The sequence below is a fragment of the Lacerta agilis genome, chromosome 5 (assembly GCF_009819535.1).
Source record: "Lacerta agilis isolate rLacAgi1 chromosome 5, rLacAgi1.pri, whole genome shotgun sequence".
NCBI classification, from domain to species: Eukaryota; Metazoa; Chordata; class Lepidosauria; order Squamata; family Lacertidae; genus Lacerta; species Lacerta agilis.
In genome coordinates this window covers 21180967-21195043 of record NC_046316.1, presented here as the reverse complement: position 1 = coordinate 21195043, position 14077 = coordinate 21180967, and the positions used below count along the sequence as shown (strand labels likewise).

General features: G+C 40.9%; 1 protein-coding gene across 4 annotated transcripts in view; it reads right to left on the bottom strand.

Moving 5' to 3' along the window:
• Positions 1 to 14077, bottom strand: part of GRID1 (glutamate ionotropic receptor delta type subunit 1) — a 668524-nt gene that overhangs the window by 367838 nt on the left and 286609 nt on the right. For all 4 annotated transcript variants that reach the window (XM_033148827.1, XM_033148826.1, XM_033148829.1 and 1 more), the window contains exon 3: positions 3920 to 4204. In XM_033148827.1, the coding sequence (XP_033004718.1) occupies positions 3920 to 4204 (285 nt within the window). The remainder of the gene's footprint in view (positions 1 to 3919; positions 4205 to 14077) is intronic.

The following is a 14077-nucleotide window of genomic DNA, read 5'->3' as shown; positions in this document are numbered from 1 at the left end:
TTTTTAGTAGTTACTAGGCAACAGGGATCAAGCTATACAAATCCAGAGAAACAGTCATATTTTCACTTCACATAATACCACAGCATTCCCATTTGCAACACACATTTTAAACTCCATTGTTTTTTCCCTCAAGATTCCACACAGCCTCACCTATCAGTTTTCATCCGGAAGATTGTTTCCCAGGGTTTTGGAAAGTTTGATCACAATTGAATTTGCACTGTTTCAGGAAAGGATTTAGAGATGTTGTACCGTATACTAAGGTGGTCCATTCCTATATCAATGTATCAACTTGAATATTGTACTGTACAAAAACAGTATACCAAGTGATCCAAGTTGCAGTCCAAAGATGGCATGATGCATTAAGTCAAGCTTTGTCATGTAACATGTCTTTGTGCCACAAGTATATGTATATGTGTGTGTGTGTGTGTGTGTGTGTGTGTATACATATACCAGACTGCTCCTAAACAAAGCTTGGCATGTATGAATATGATGCTTGAAGAATAATTTATCAGAGGAAAATGAAGAATTACAATTTGATGGCCAATGGGACTGTGTGCTTCATTGAAATATAAAATTTCCAATATTTATCTAACTGATCTAACTACATATTAACTCAACATGGAGATGTCTTGATGCACAGAGAGCCGCATCATCCTTCAACCTGCCTAACATTTTGCAAACATCCACAGCACAATTCTATAATATGCATCTACTCAGGTGTAACTTTCTTACTCCCAGGTTAGTTGGTATAAAACGGAAACCTTACAAAGAAATATCACGATACCCCTGCTCCTCTCAAACATCTTTAAGATAAAGACATATTTTATACTTTCTATCCACCTTAATATTTTTTCTCTCTTCTTGTCTGCCTCTTCCCACAGCCATTTCTTACATCACCAATGACTGATTTTTCCTATAGAAATGGAAATTAATTCAATAGAGTGGATTTGCATGATTATTCTACGTAGAAAAATAATCTACTCTCCAAACATTTCTGTAGCAATCAGTAGGGACTATGGCCACAATCTTATGCTCATTTCCTAAGAACTCCATTGAATTCAGTTGGATTCACTTCTAAATATAAAGCATTCAAAGGATTGGATTTATATGCCCCACTGAAATTAATGGAACAGAAGTGAATCAGAACTGGAATGTGTTCTACTATTTCAGTGAGGCATTCTCATATCTATTTTTGCAAAACTGGATCCAGTGCCTAATTTGAAATGGTGGCTTTCATATTTCCCTTCACTTTAAATTGGTACAGGGCCACAATGCCTACAAAACTAGTTTTAATTCACAAACCTGCCATTTAAATGCATCTTTGCATTTCCTAATAATGGATCCATTTTGGTTTTAAAAGGTTCTCTGCCCCTCCACCCCACTCTTAATTATACAGAAGCTTTGCCACACAACAGAACAAAAGCATAATGTTGGCAAAATTAGGCACTTTGTAATCTGTGTTTACTATATATAAAACACATTTCTCTCAGCTCTAAATGCTCTCTTCATCTGCTTATTCAATAGTTCCTTCACAATGCGGTAAAATGCAAACACATGTACATGCAGTTCATTTTTCCCAAACGAAGTATTTGTGCAGATTTAAAAATAAATAAATATGCAGTTTGTATTTTTAGCAGAATTTAATGATTACAAGTTTGAGCTTTAACTGTACTGTATTTTAAATGTATGTGAAATGTTCCCCCTGCCCACACTTAAAATAAGAATACAAGTATTTTAAATGAAATAAATACACAAAAATAAACCAAAACAATTGTCAGTTGCTTGTCCAAGGTCACCACACCACAAACAAAATTAAAAAATAAAGTAAGGGGTGTATGTTAGCTATTTTGGTTAGTGCAAAACAAAAACAGATCATCTTTATCAGAGGGTCTCAGACAAGCTTCCAGGGACAGCAGTGGGGTATCCACTACTGCTGCTACAAACAGACTTCTTTGAGTCCAACTGCAAGCACATATGTTGCCTTAAGAATATATGTTGTGCCCCTTTCTGTTGTGATTTGTTTACCACACTCCCCAACAACAGCCAGGTTTTCTGCAGTGTGCGTAACAGAGAACCCTCTTTTCAGATACGTTTCCAAAATATCAGTGCTCTAGAAATTAGATGCCATGAGTAATGTAAGACTTGTTGTCATTCAGGAAACAGCAGAAGGGGCCAAGGGGGCTTTTTACACCCAGTTCCTCTTCCTATACCGTAATGCATCCTAAATCAGATTAATAAAATGCCTAGCTCAGTGCTGATTGTTAAGAAACATCACCTCTTCATTGGCAGTCATATCTTTTTCTCTCCCAGTCGCTCATTGTAGCAGAAACATCTCCAGGGCTACCTTTCTCATTCACTAGACCCCACATTTGCAAATATCTCATGCCCAAAATTGAATATCTCTTCCAAAGCAAAATTATGCCTACTAGAGTATACTTTCAAAACATATGGCCTAAGATGGGTGAGTCAGATATCAGCTTCCAACACCATCTTTCTAACAGGTGCATCTACCATGGAGAAGAAACTGCAGATAAGGGGCTCAAATCTCCTTATGAGAGCAGGTCCATGATAGTGTGCATGTGATTTTTATTCCCAGCCCCACTTCACTATTTGCTTTCCACCTTCCAGCCCATGAGTGCTTTGATCCTGATGAGGACACCTGTCTTGTTTCCATGCCTAACTTTCAGAGTGAGCTCTGGGATTCTACCTTTGCCCAGCTTTGACATCTGTTTGACATGTATCTCTCACACACCAAGCCCCGTGCCCAGATCTTTCCTAAGATTGAACTTGCATATGGTTAGGTCCCTTTCACACATGGGCACAGTGATGTACCTCAACTAAAAGTGAAAGGGGCAACCATGTGGGAGGAGTCAATCATCTGCCTCTTTCTCACCCATTGGTCACAATGATTGGTTGCATAAGTCATAACAGGGAAGCAGTTCCCCTGCTCTGCTTTTGGGCAGCCTGAGAATATGCTAATTTGCCTTACAGACTGCATTCCTGATCTGGATTGTGGGAACTCGGTATCTGCTATTCACATTGAAAGAAAGAATAAAACCTCCCTTTTGTGCTAATGGAAGCTTTTCTTTCAGCATGGAGGAGAGGGGCAACTCAGGTCAGGACCTCAGAGAGGTAAAAAAGTTAAAGTCTCAGGGGTTCTGATTTGGATTGCTCCCTCTCTGTGCCTTCTACTCACTTTTTTTAAAGCCACAAGCTAAAATTGCTCATTATTACATGAACGGCATCTCATTCAGTTTGGACTTCAGGCCAGAAGTTTCTGCTCTCCAAACACTTCAGCGTGGCAGCAGAGATCAAATCTGAAGTTTCACACCAGAAATAAATTCTTCATGTGGACTGTACCTATGACACAGAGGAAATGCTAATCCTATCATGTGAGGAACAGGTTGCAATGAAATCCAGTCCAGAAAGGAGAAGTAGGGGAAATGCTGTAAAGAAATAAATTACACATGTGGCAATACAGAAAATTAATTTTTAAAGCAAGCAACACGGAAACTTGAAAAGAAGCAGATCACAGAGGACTGCTTTAGGAACTCTTGTTGTGTACTGCCTTGCATACAGTATATGAACCCTGCCAATCAGTGTCAACAGTTTATTAATATTTTACTGAAAAATTGTGAGATGAATCAAACTTCAGCTGTCTTGATAAGGTGTTGCTAAGCAACTTGCAGTCTGGCTGAAAATTAGTTTTCACAGCAACCTTTCACTCAAAGGAAAGCAAGCAAGATAGAAAAAAAGTGTGTCCATTCAAAACGTTTTCCCCGTTGGTTACACAAAAAACCCAAAGTACCATACCAAAAACATGTCTTTGGTCTATTTTCTTCAGCGGAAAGAGAGGATACAGAACATTCAAAGAAATGGAGACTCAGGGGATGTTTCTGAAATGATTCATTGCACTTACCGTAATCGCTGTCATAGAACACTATAAATTTCTGCCATCGCAGTTCGGTGACGAGCTTCAGCATAACATCATTGAGGCGAACAGGCGGCCTGGCTGCTAGCGTGTATTCGTCCTCCTCAAGGCTAGGATTTAGGTGGCAAGCTGTCCGTGGGGACCCTCCTGTGTTGCGCTGTACGAAGAGGTGGGGGATGTGCATGGCATCTGTCAAAGACTGCAGGGCGTTGGCAGAAGCACATCCGGTGGAGGTGACTAAGGCTAATATCCCTAGGGTCATCAGGTCACAGGCTGAGGAGAAAAAGAAACAGGTAGATGAAAATCTAGAAAGCTGTGGCCAAGTCACATCTACTGAAAAAGTGAACCTGCTGAGGCACAGAGGTTTTTCAGCCAGAAATCACGGGAACTTAGTTCCGTCACTTCTCAGGTGGAGGAGGAGGAGGAGGAGTTTGGATTTGATAACCCGCTTTTCACTACCCGAAGGAGTCTCAAAGCGGCTAACATTCTCCTTTCCCTTCCTCCCCCCACAACAAACACTCTGTGAGGTGAGTGGGGCTGGGAGACTTCAAAGAAGTGTGACTAGCCCAAGGTCACCCAGCAGCTGCATGTGGAGGAGCGGAGACGCGAACCCGGTTCACCAGATTACGAGTCTACCGCTCTTAACCACTACACCACACTGGCTCTCCATTGCCATTATGAAAGAACAAGGGAGGCACTCATGGTGAGTCCCAGCATCATTTTTTTCTAGAAAAATAGCACCGCATAGAGGGCACATGCTGCTTTTCAGAAGTGAAATTAATATTAGCAAATACTAGACATCTGACCATTTTTCTCTTCACCAACTTTGAATGTGATATTTTGAATGCACTATTTAGTTTTACATTCCGAATATGTACATTCTGCCTCAAAAGTCAGGCGCTTTAGGTTTGTTTAAATGTTTTGGCAAGTATCACACATGAAATCTGATTTCCTATGAGCTGTCAGTCGACAGCTGCATATAAACGATCAAATGCTGTCAGATACTAAATACAACTGCATTGTAGCCATGTTATTATCACTTATAAAATGCCATTACATATCATTTATTAAATGCTACCATGACATCAGCTATTGGCAAATATCATATAATGAAATCAGCTACCAAGGAATATCATATACAAATCTAAAAATATTCAATAACCAAGCAGCAAATTTGCAGATAAAATTTGGCATCAACTGCCTTAGAGGTTTGTTTGTTTGTTTGTTTGTTTGTTTGTTTGTTTTTGGAAGCAAATTCATTTCACATGTAATGTTCTGTTGCTAAACTTAAGCCAGTCTATTCAGCAGACTATTTAAAAGAACTATGAAATTTGTTTTCAGAACTTTGTATGAAACAACAGCGGCTGATCTAGGGTGGGCTGGATTTACCAGCAAGCAAACTAGGAATGTGTCCAAGTTTCAAGAGGTCTCAAAATATCTAGAGAATAAATGGTTGCATCTAACATAGTCAGGGCCATATTTACCCGTAGGGTGCAAGGGGTGTGGGGCACCCGGGTGCTGAATTCTGGGGGGCGCCAAATGTATACCTACTGTATACCAGTCCCTCTCAATCAGTGGCAGTGAAAAGCAATGGAGCAAAAGTCCCTGCTCCCCTCCTCTGTTACTCCTTAGCGTCAAATATTCCTGATGAGTCAGGAAACAAAAGTAGTTTTTTCTGCTGTGTCGTTTTTACAAGTGAGTGATTCCCTCCCCCCAAAAAAGCTCCTTAAAAAAGGTCAAAAACTTTGGCTTCCCCCTCCCAAAAAAAGCTCAATAAAAGTTAATTTGGGGGCGGCTAAACTAAAAATAAAAGTTAATTTGGGAGCGCTGGGCAGATCTTTGCACCTCAGTCTCATATATGCTAAAGACGGCCCTGAACATAGTGCTAAATTAAAGACACTTAGTGTTATACTTATTCTGCTGGTGAAATGTTTTACATCAACTGAACAAGATTGTGCATAGCTGATAACTTTGTTGCACAATGATTTCACAATTTGTTGACGAGGGAGACCAAGGTTCTCAAATCCCTGCTCAGCTCTGAATCTCAGTGGGTGGCCTTGGGCAAGTCACTGAGACTCTGTCTTATCTACTTCACAGAATTATTGTGAGGATTATGGGCTACCAATACTGCATGGCCTCCATGGAGGAATGGAAGGGCAAAAATGTAATATAAATATATACGTTTGTAATATACAGTACAGAAGAAGCCCTTGACGGTGGATTGGATTTTTGTGATTGTCTCCTGGAAACAAATTCTGAACGTTTTGGTAGCTTGTTAAACTGAATCAGTTATTACTTCCTTCAGAACAAAGGCAGCATGAATGTGTGGGTTTTTTTGTTCTTAATGCAAAAAGAATAATGTATTTTCAGTTTCAATCCCCCCCCCCCTTTTTAAGATTTCAGAGAAAGATCAAAAAGGTACTACTAAAGAAGAGGTATGCATCCCCTGAATGACGATGCTTCAGTACTGCCCAAAAAATATGGGTAAAGGTGTGATAAATCACTTCACCATTTCTCTTTTACAGACGGAAAACAAGGTTAGTTTTATTTACTTATCAAATTGAAATAATATAATGTTTAATTTGAGGGAAATGTTTTCAAATTGCAATAGATAGTTCACACTTTATCACTATATCTTTCTTCAGATTTTGAATGCAATGTCCTGGCTATGGCTGAGTGCATTTTTTCCCCCCATAACTGTGAGGAGTACCTTACTCCCGGGGGGGGGAGCCAATAAAGTACCATCCAGATGACTGGGACTAAAACTCCTATAAGTGCCAGCCAGCTTAGTCAATGGTTTGAATGATGGGAGTTGTAGTCCAGCAAGATCTTGAAAACACCACATCGGCTACCCTGCCTTACTGATATATGGTACCAAATTTATCACTAGGCCTGACCATCCGTGGGGTCAGTTTGTGTGGGAAAATGTTTCTCAAGCCCACAGAATACTCTCTGGAAAACAGAGCATGAAGAAGTTGGGCATCTCTGTTCTGAAATGTTAGAATTGTATTGAGTAATTTGGAAAACAACTATGAGGGAACAGGAGTAAATGACCTGATATCCCAAACAAGTGAACCTTAGGTGAGGAAAGCCTATCCTGCAGCTTTAGGGTCTGGAGCACAATTGTGGCACCAATTTGCTAGAAAACCTGCCTATATTCAACAAAACATTTGTTGTTCTGAAGTTCTAGGATGTCTGAGACCACATATTTGGGGCCATCTGATAACTATGGAATCATTTTATGATCTTGACTTCCGGCTGGCGACGCCATAGCGGGTGGTCGGGGCTGCTTCGGCTGCGAGGCGCCCGATCCATCCCGGGGGTTAGGAGCCCCGCAACCGCAAAGCGGGGCTCCGGTTGGGGTGCGGGAAGAGCGTCCCGCACCCTGGGCTCCCCGGCTGCGCCCACGGAGGCTCCGAACCCTTCCCTTGCCCCCCCTGTAAAGGGGGAGTGGGGGTGAAGGGACAACGGAGCCGGGCTTACGGGGATATGCCCCAACCGGGATGCAAATGCGGCGACAAAGCCCGCGGTGAGCGTCTTAGTTCTACCTTTGAAGAATGGAGCCAAAGGAACCCGGTGGTCGTGAGTAACTAATTTGACCAGAAATCGAGCTTTTGGAACGATCCGGGGGGAAGGAGAAAGGCAGCCTGCCTTCTTCCCTTCGAGTTAAAGAAGCTAACCAATTTGAGCAACTGCTGCTACAGGACTGCTACAATGTGCTTAAAATTGATACATGAGATTGGCAAACTTTTTTCTTGGGAAGTAAATTAGTGGAAAATATCTCCATTTAAAGTTGCGGTATCTGCGCTCCAGTTTAGGAAAATGGCGATGAACAGAGAGGCAGGAGTAGAAATTTGATACCCACTTCCTCCCCCTCTACCAGTATGCTGGGCTTCGTCCTTGAACTGGTACTGAACTCTGGACTAACGGACGAACAGAGGCTCACTGCTTTGAAGGTGGAACTGCTGTACAGGAAAGTCAAAGTCTTGTGTGGGGGTCTGAAAGAGAACCAATTGCCCACAGAGGAGGCTTTTAAAACTTTTAACACTTTGGAAGAAAGTCTTGCCAAAGAGCTGAGAGGGTGTCTGGGAAGATGGAGAGAAATGAGTGAGCTACTTCGGAGAAGAAACTCGCCTTTTGGGGGTGGCAGTCCCAAGGCGACGGTAAGATTTGTTATATCCAGTCCCCGAGGTGTGAGCTCGGGGGCCAGGGACAGAGAATTATGGTTTTTACAAGAAGAAAAGGAATGCTACAAAGAACCGGAGAAGCTGAGAGACGACGAGATGGACATCCTGGAGCTCGTGGCAAGGAGAGTTTTGGACTGCGCCTGGATCTGTGGACGCTTGGAGAGGGAAGCCACAGGGAAATTCAGTGTTGATGCCACCAGGAGAAGAATAATGGACAGAGGGGGTGTGGGGTGAAACACTAAGTAAAATTTGAAGTAGCCTGTCATGGAATTTTGAAATCGGAGGGTGAATACGGTCAACAATCTTTCTGTTTTATTTTTTGTTTGAATATGAAAGGAGATATTTTGAGTTACTATGTTATTAGCAGCAGTTTAAAGGATAGAAGAGATAGATATGATATAAATGATTGGTGAAGATTTCAATGGAAGAAGAATTATGATGAGATATTATTACGATGATGCATTGTTAGTTAAATGTTGAATATATAATTGTGTGTAACTATATAATTGAATTTGAATTTCAGGAGAAATGGTTATAAAATAGATTAAGGATATGAACTCGAAGGAGAAAGGGCAGGGGAAGTCAATGGTCAAGATAAGGAAATAGAAACTTTCTTTTTAAAGAAAAGATGCAACAAGAAAACTTGACACTGTTTGTATTTGTTTTATCAATGTATTTGTTTTGTATTTGTTTAATTGTAGGTGTGGGTGTGGGTATATGTTGTTATAAGAAAAAGGTCAATAAATTCTTATAAAAAAAAAAAGGAATCATTTTATGATCTTGAAGTTTTTCCTTTCTTTTCCATCGTTCAGTTCTTGCATCCAGTTCCAGCGCCAACACACACCCCCTTCCTATTTCTGGCTATTGGACGAACGGAACAGTTTACTACTGTCAAAGCACAATTACGTCACAACTTAGAAAGAGCAAGAATTGAAAAGGAAAACCATGGAGAGCCACCAGTTTTCCAAAAGAATCCACTGAGCGCCACTGAATAACCCATGCTCCAGATTCAGCCCATTAATAATTAAATAAATGAAATCTACATTTAACAAAGCTACATAAGAGTATTTCAACAACAAAAATGAGGAAAAATAAGATATTGAGTTTAGGTCAATAGTAGATGAGGAAAACTCAATAGCTCCTTTTGGAAGGTAAGATCACTGTGAAGCTGTGCAGTACAGGAAGAGATGGCCTGCTTGCAAAATTATTTCCTTCTTGACCCTTCCTTCCCATAAATTTATGCCGGCTGCATTATCTAAATTTACTCCTTGTTAATTATAGGGATATGATTTTCCTCTTCTTTGCCTCCAAAGGAGGTGACCTGATTTCGCTACAAGAAAACACTTCACTTTCAAATGGGATGCTTAGGTTTGGGAACAGATTTGATTTCCCAGGCTCTCTGCCAGAGAAAGCTTAGCGTGTCACACAGGTAATTTATTGAGTCTCAGTTGGAGAGGGAATATGGGAGGATAAAAGAGAAAAGTATAGCAAGGCTGAGACCAAAAAAAGGAAGGGGGGACCCACAAATCACTAGGAGGGATCACCTGGCACTGGTGTCATCTCAGATTAACAGCAAAGGCAGAAGCTGAAGGGTACCAAACCTTTCCCAAAGAACCATGTGAATTGCCAAGATATTGCTGTCCAAAAAGCAGGTCAGAGCAAAAACAGGATGGAAGCAGATGTAAGTTCAGCACGAGGTGTGAGGAATGGTTTTATGTTTTGGATTTTGTTTAGTGCAAATCCGACAGATTTAGCTTTGAACGCCTACTGAATCAAACTACTTCTGCATCCCTGGTGGAGGAAGTGGTAGAAACTAACCAGACAGACAGCGCTCACCTGCAAAACACCAACGGTATTGCTGATTTCCTAAGTCAGCTGCAGAATGTCAGTGTGGTTTCTTTTTGTGGGCCAAATTTAAACTGCTTTTTGTTCCCTTCCTCTGCCACACACAAGTGCAGCCAGAACACGGATTCAAACTCTCGCCCTGACTGCTAGTTACGTCCAGAAGATTCCAGTAGCTTATAGCCACCAGCCAAAGTCCATTAAGCAAGCAAGCAAGCTAGACAGAGCCCAGGAAGATGGTTTCTTCCTTGCTTGACAGAGCACAATAGCATCATCATAACAATATCAAGTAACACTGGGAGGTGGATGCTTTAAGGGGCTATTTTATTCCATCATATCTTCCTGCTCTCAAACAGTATAAAAAGAGAGGAGACAAATGCAAAATATAAGCAAAAGGAAATGTCCCATTTTTATTTTAACCAACGACAGCTTCCTTTGTGTGCCACATAGCACTTGGAGAGATTTGTGTTGTGTGAGAGAAAATAGTTAACCCCTTCCCTGTACAGCACAGTCACAATAAGTACCCCTTGGGCTACTATTTATTTAAAGTCGTAAAAACAAGCATGGATAAAGAAACTACATTTTTAACTTAATGCATAGTTTGGCCCTACCTTTATAGGACATGTTGTTTAAGGCTCAAGAACTTTCAAAAGGACACATGCAATAGGAAATTGTGAGATTAACAATGCTGTAGGTGCAATCCAGTTTGTGCTTTCATATTATACTCATTTGGGATATAATGTTTCCTGGAAAAAACCCTAATAAAAGTGCTTAACAATGAAAAGAAAAGTGTAGAGAACACTCTGAAAATGCATGCCTTCTTGTAATTCAGTTTTGAAAACTTCTGATAGCAGTTATTTGAACCGTACTGAAAATTTTGCTGCCTCCTGAAATCCCTCCGCACCTCCCCTCCCTCTCATAGAAATGGCAACCCTGACTTTTTTGTTCTTGAAGCTAAAACTCCTAAAGCAGTTTAGCTAAGCAGCAAACAAACATAATAGGAAACGGAAGGGAAATTTGGCAACATTTGTAAAGATTCCGTTTCACAGTGGCAGACACTTGGCACGAGACCCAACTGGCTGTGTTCTATTCTACCACGGCAAGTAAGGTTTGCAAAAGCTATACAAGGAATTCAAAGATCCTGGAACGTTAACAGGGCTTAGTGAAATATTTAGCCTTCCTAGGTTTGTAAAAAGTGTGTTAATCATCTGGATAGTGGGGTGAAATAGATTAAAATTAAGATTAACACTCCTGTATCCTAACACAAAATAATGAGTATAGAGGTCAACTTAATATCATCAATGTGTAGTGTTTCACAGAGAGAGAGAGAGAGAGAGAGGTTAGTTAGAACATGGTGCTGATAATGCCAAGGTTTCAGGTTCGATCCCCATAAGGGACAGCTGCATATACCTGCATTGCAGGGGGTTGGACTAGATGATCCTCAGGGTCCCTCCCAACTCTACAATTCTTTGATTCTATGAAAACCTCAAAGATAGATAGATAGACAGATAAACCCTTACATTTGGAAGGGCAAAGTGTCATATTCTTTCCCTCTCTGATTAAAATATGCACATATACAGTGCAAATGTCATTTCATCTGGGTATATTAAAATAGCTTAGCCTCATTACTAAGGTAGTTTTCACAAAAAGAAAAGAAAACTTCAGATCCTGCAAGCTTGCCCATCCAGGGTGGAAATACCTGATATTTCTGGTCTGAAAGTGTGTACTGGAAGTTGGCATTTCACTGCTCATAAAAAGAGGCTTCAGACCACCCACCCCCCCAGACATTTGCATGATTGTGGAGCCCTGGCTTCTGTTGATGTTTTGTTCCAAGCAGACTGGCTGAAGACTTTTACATCATAAAGGTTATCTTCATAAACCAGAAATAGACCGGGAAATGTATTTTTCTGTGCCTTTGCAAATGAAAGTTTCAATTCCAGAAAAGTTGTATGGATAAAAACTAAAATCACTGGAACCTATGCCTTCTCTAGTTTATTTTGGCTACGATAAAAAGTGTAGTTGTAATACAGGGCATAATTATATTTTTTTCATGTCTGTATCCTATGCACACTTCCCTGGGAGTAAGCCCTGTTGGACACAGGAGGAGTTATGCTTCAGTGAACATGCATAAGATTCTTTTTCTTGCTTTTAAGTGTAAATATATTTACTTGGAAGTAGGGTGGCCGCCTATGTACTCCCTCAAAAGGAGGAAACCCATCACCAAAAATATGGTACATATTTGCATAATATTTACATATGCAAATTTGGAGATCATTACTATAATTTAAATAAGAGTAGAATACATCTCACCATAGCGGGAGAGAATGACCAAGGGACCTGTAGTGTGTTCAGGTACTAATTGTTGAAGGCAAAGAGTCCTCTATTTGAAGGATCCTCTGGTTTATGCCTGGTTGAAAGATTAAGAACTATAAGGAGGGATCAGGGACCTTGTAGTTGCCCTTGAACGGTTAGTACCTGGACACACCTGTGAGCTGGCACACAGACCAAAGCCCCTGCCCACTTCCTATAGTTCTTAATCTTTAAACCAGACTTGGACCAGGGAACACTTCAAATAGAGGGGCTCTCCTCTATAAAGTAGGATATTTGCTCACCTTACTTTCAAGTGAACATGGCTAGGATCAGGTTGCAGGTTTCTTTGGAATCATCAAGGGGATTGTTCTCCATGCTTGGATTAAGGCTATTGCCTTAAATCTTCCAAATGATGCAGGGAAATATTCAACCAATCCATTCCAGTGAACTAAAGCAGTTTACACATACCCTAAAAAATATCCAAATATAAACAGATGCAGCCCAATGACATCCTCCACTGAGAACTAAGGCTTCCTACCATGGGTAAACATACTCCTTAATTTCCCTGGGCTCTGATTTTGACAGAATGGCACCCAGTATCTGAAGAAGTGTGCATGCACACGAAAGCTCATACCAAGAACAAACTCAGTTGGTCTCTAAAGTGCTACTGGAAAGAATTTTCTATTCTGTTTCGACTATGGCAGACCAACACGGCTACCCACCTGTAACTGGCACCCAGGAATTGGCATTAAAAATGATGTGTGTTCAAACATCCTTTTTGTTATACAACATGGGTCTGTTCGTGCTACTCACCAAGCCCCTTGCATTCCCGCACCCACATTATCCCTCTCCTCTTCCCACCCCATGAAATTACTAAGCTCGTTTTCACCTTCCCAACCACTTTTTGCTCATGCAAATCCAGGATTGTGATGTCATACTACAGATCCTCCAATGGGGGCTGCAGCATGACAGCTTTACATTTGTAAGTTCATCGGAAGATAAGATTCTTATAAGCTTCCTTTAAAAAATACAAAACAATGCTTGACAGCCCCATTGCTATGAATGACTCAAGTGTTCACCAGAGCTCCTGTTTTGATTGGTTTTCTAAGCTGAGCCCATTAAAGTAATGGTGATTTCTTTAAGTGCCCTGATTAGCCAAGAGATCAAAATGCATCAAGTCAAAAGGCCAACCAGTTATGTGTTTAATTAAGGCTTAAGAACTTTCAAAAGGACACATCCATAGCAATTCCATTCCTTTGCCTCAGCTAATGACCTGAATTGTTAAAAAGAAGAAAAAGGAGATGTATATGAGGCTGCTTGACAGGAGTGACAGAAAGGGAACAAGAGGATGCTACTACATCTGAAAATCTCTGCCATGCCAACAAAGGGAGTGAATATGAACTAAGATTGCATATTCATGTGGGGTAGGCTTGAATGGAAGGGGGAAAACAAAAGAAAGTGGTATAGAGGGATTCCTGGCCCTCACTCAATGACCTACTCTTTCATGGTGGTATCAAAGTGGTTAGGATCCTTCCACAATTGACAGAAATGTCATATTTCATACACATGTAGGCCAAGACGCTTGGATAACTAAAAGAAAAACGTCGGCAAGTCATATCCAGCACATCTAACACACAAAATGTACAATGGAAAGCCGACTACATATACTGTCAGGAATACTGCCAGCGCTATGGCCTATAAATCCATCACATGAGACAGAAAGGGGGGGGCTCCTCTTTTGCATGCTTCAGTCAGTCTCGAAGTGGGGGATGCAGGTGGAATTAAGGTGGTTGTCGGGAACGTAACT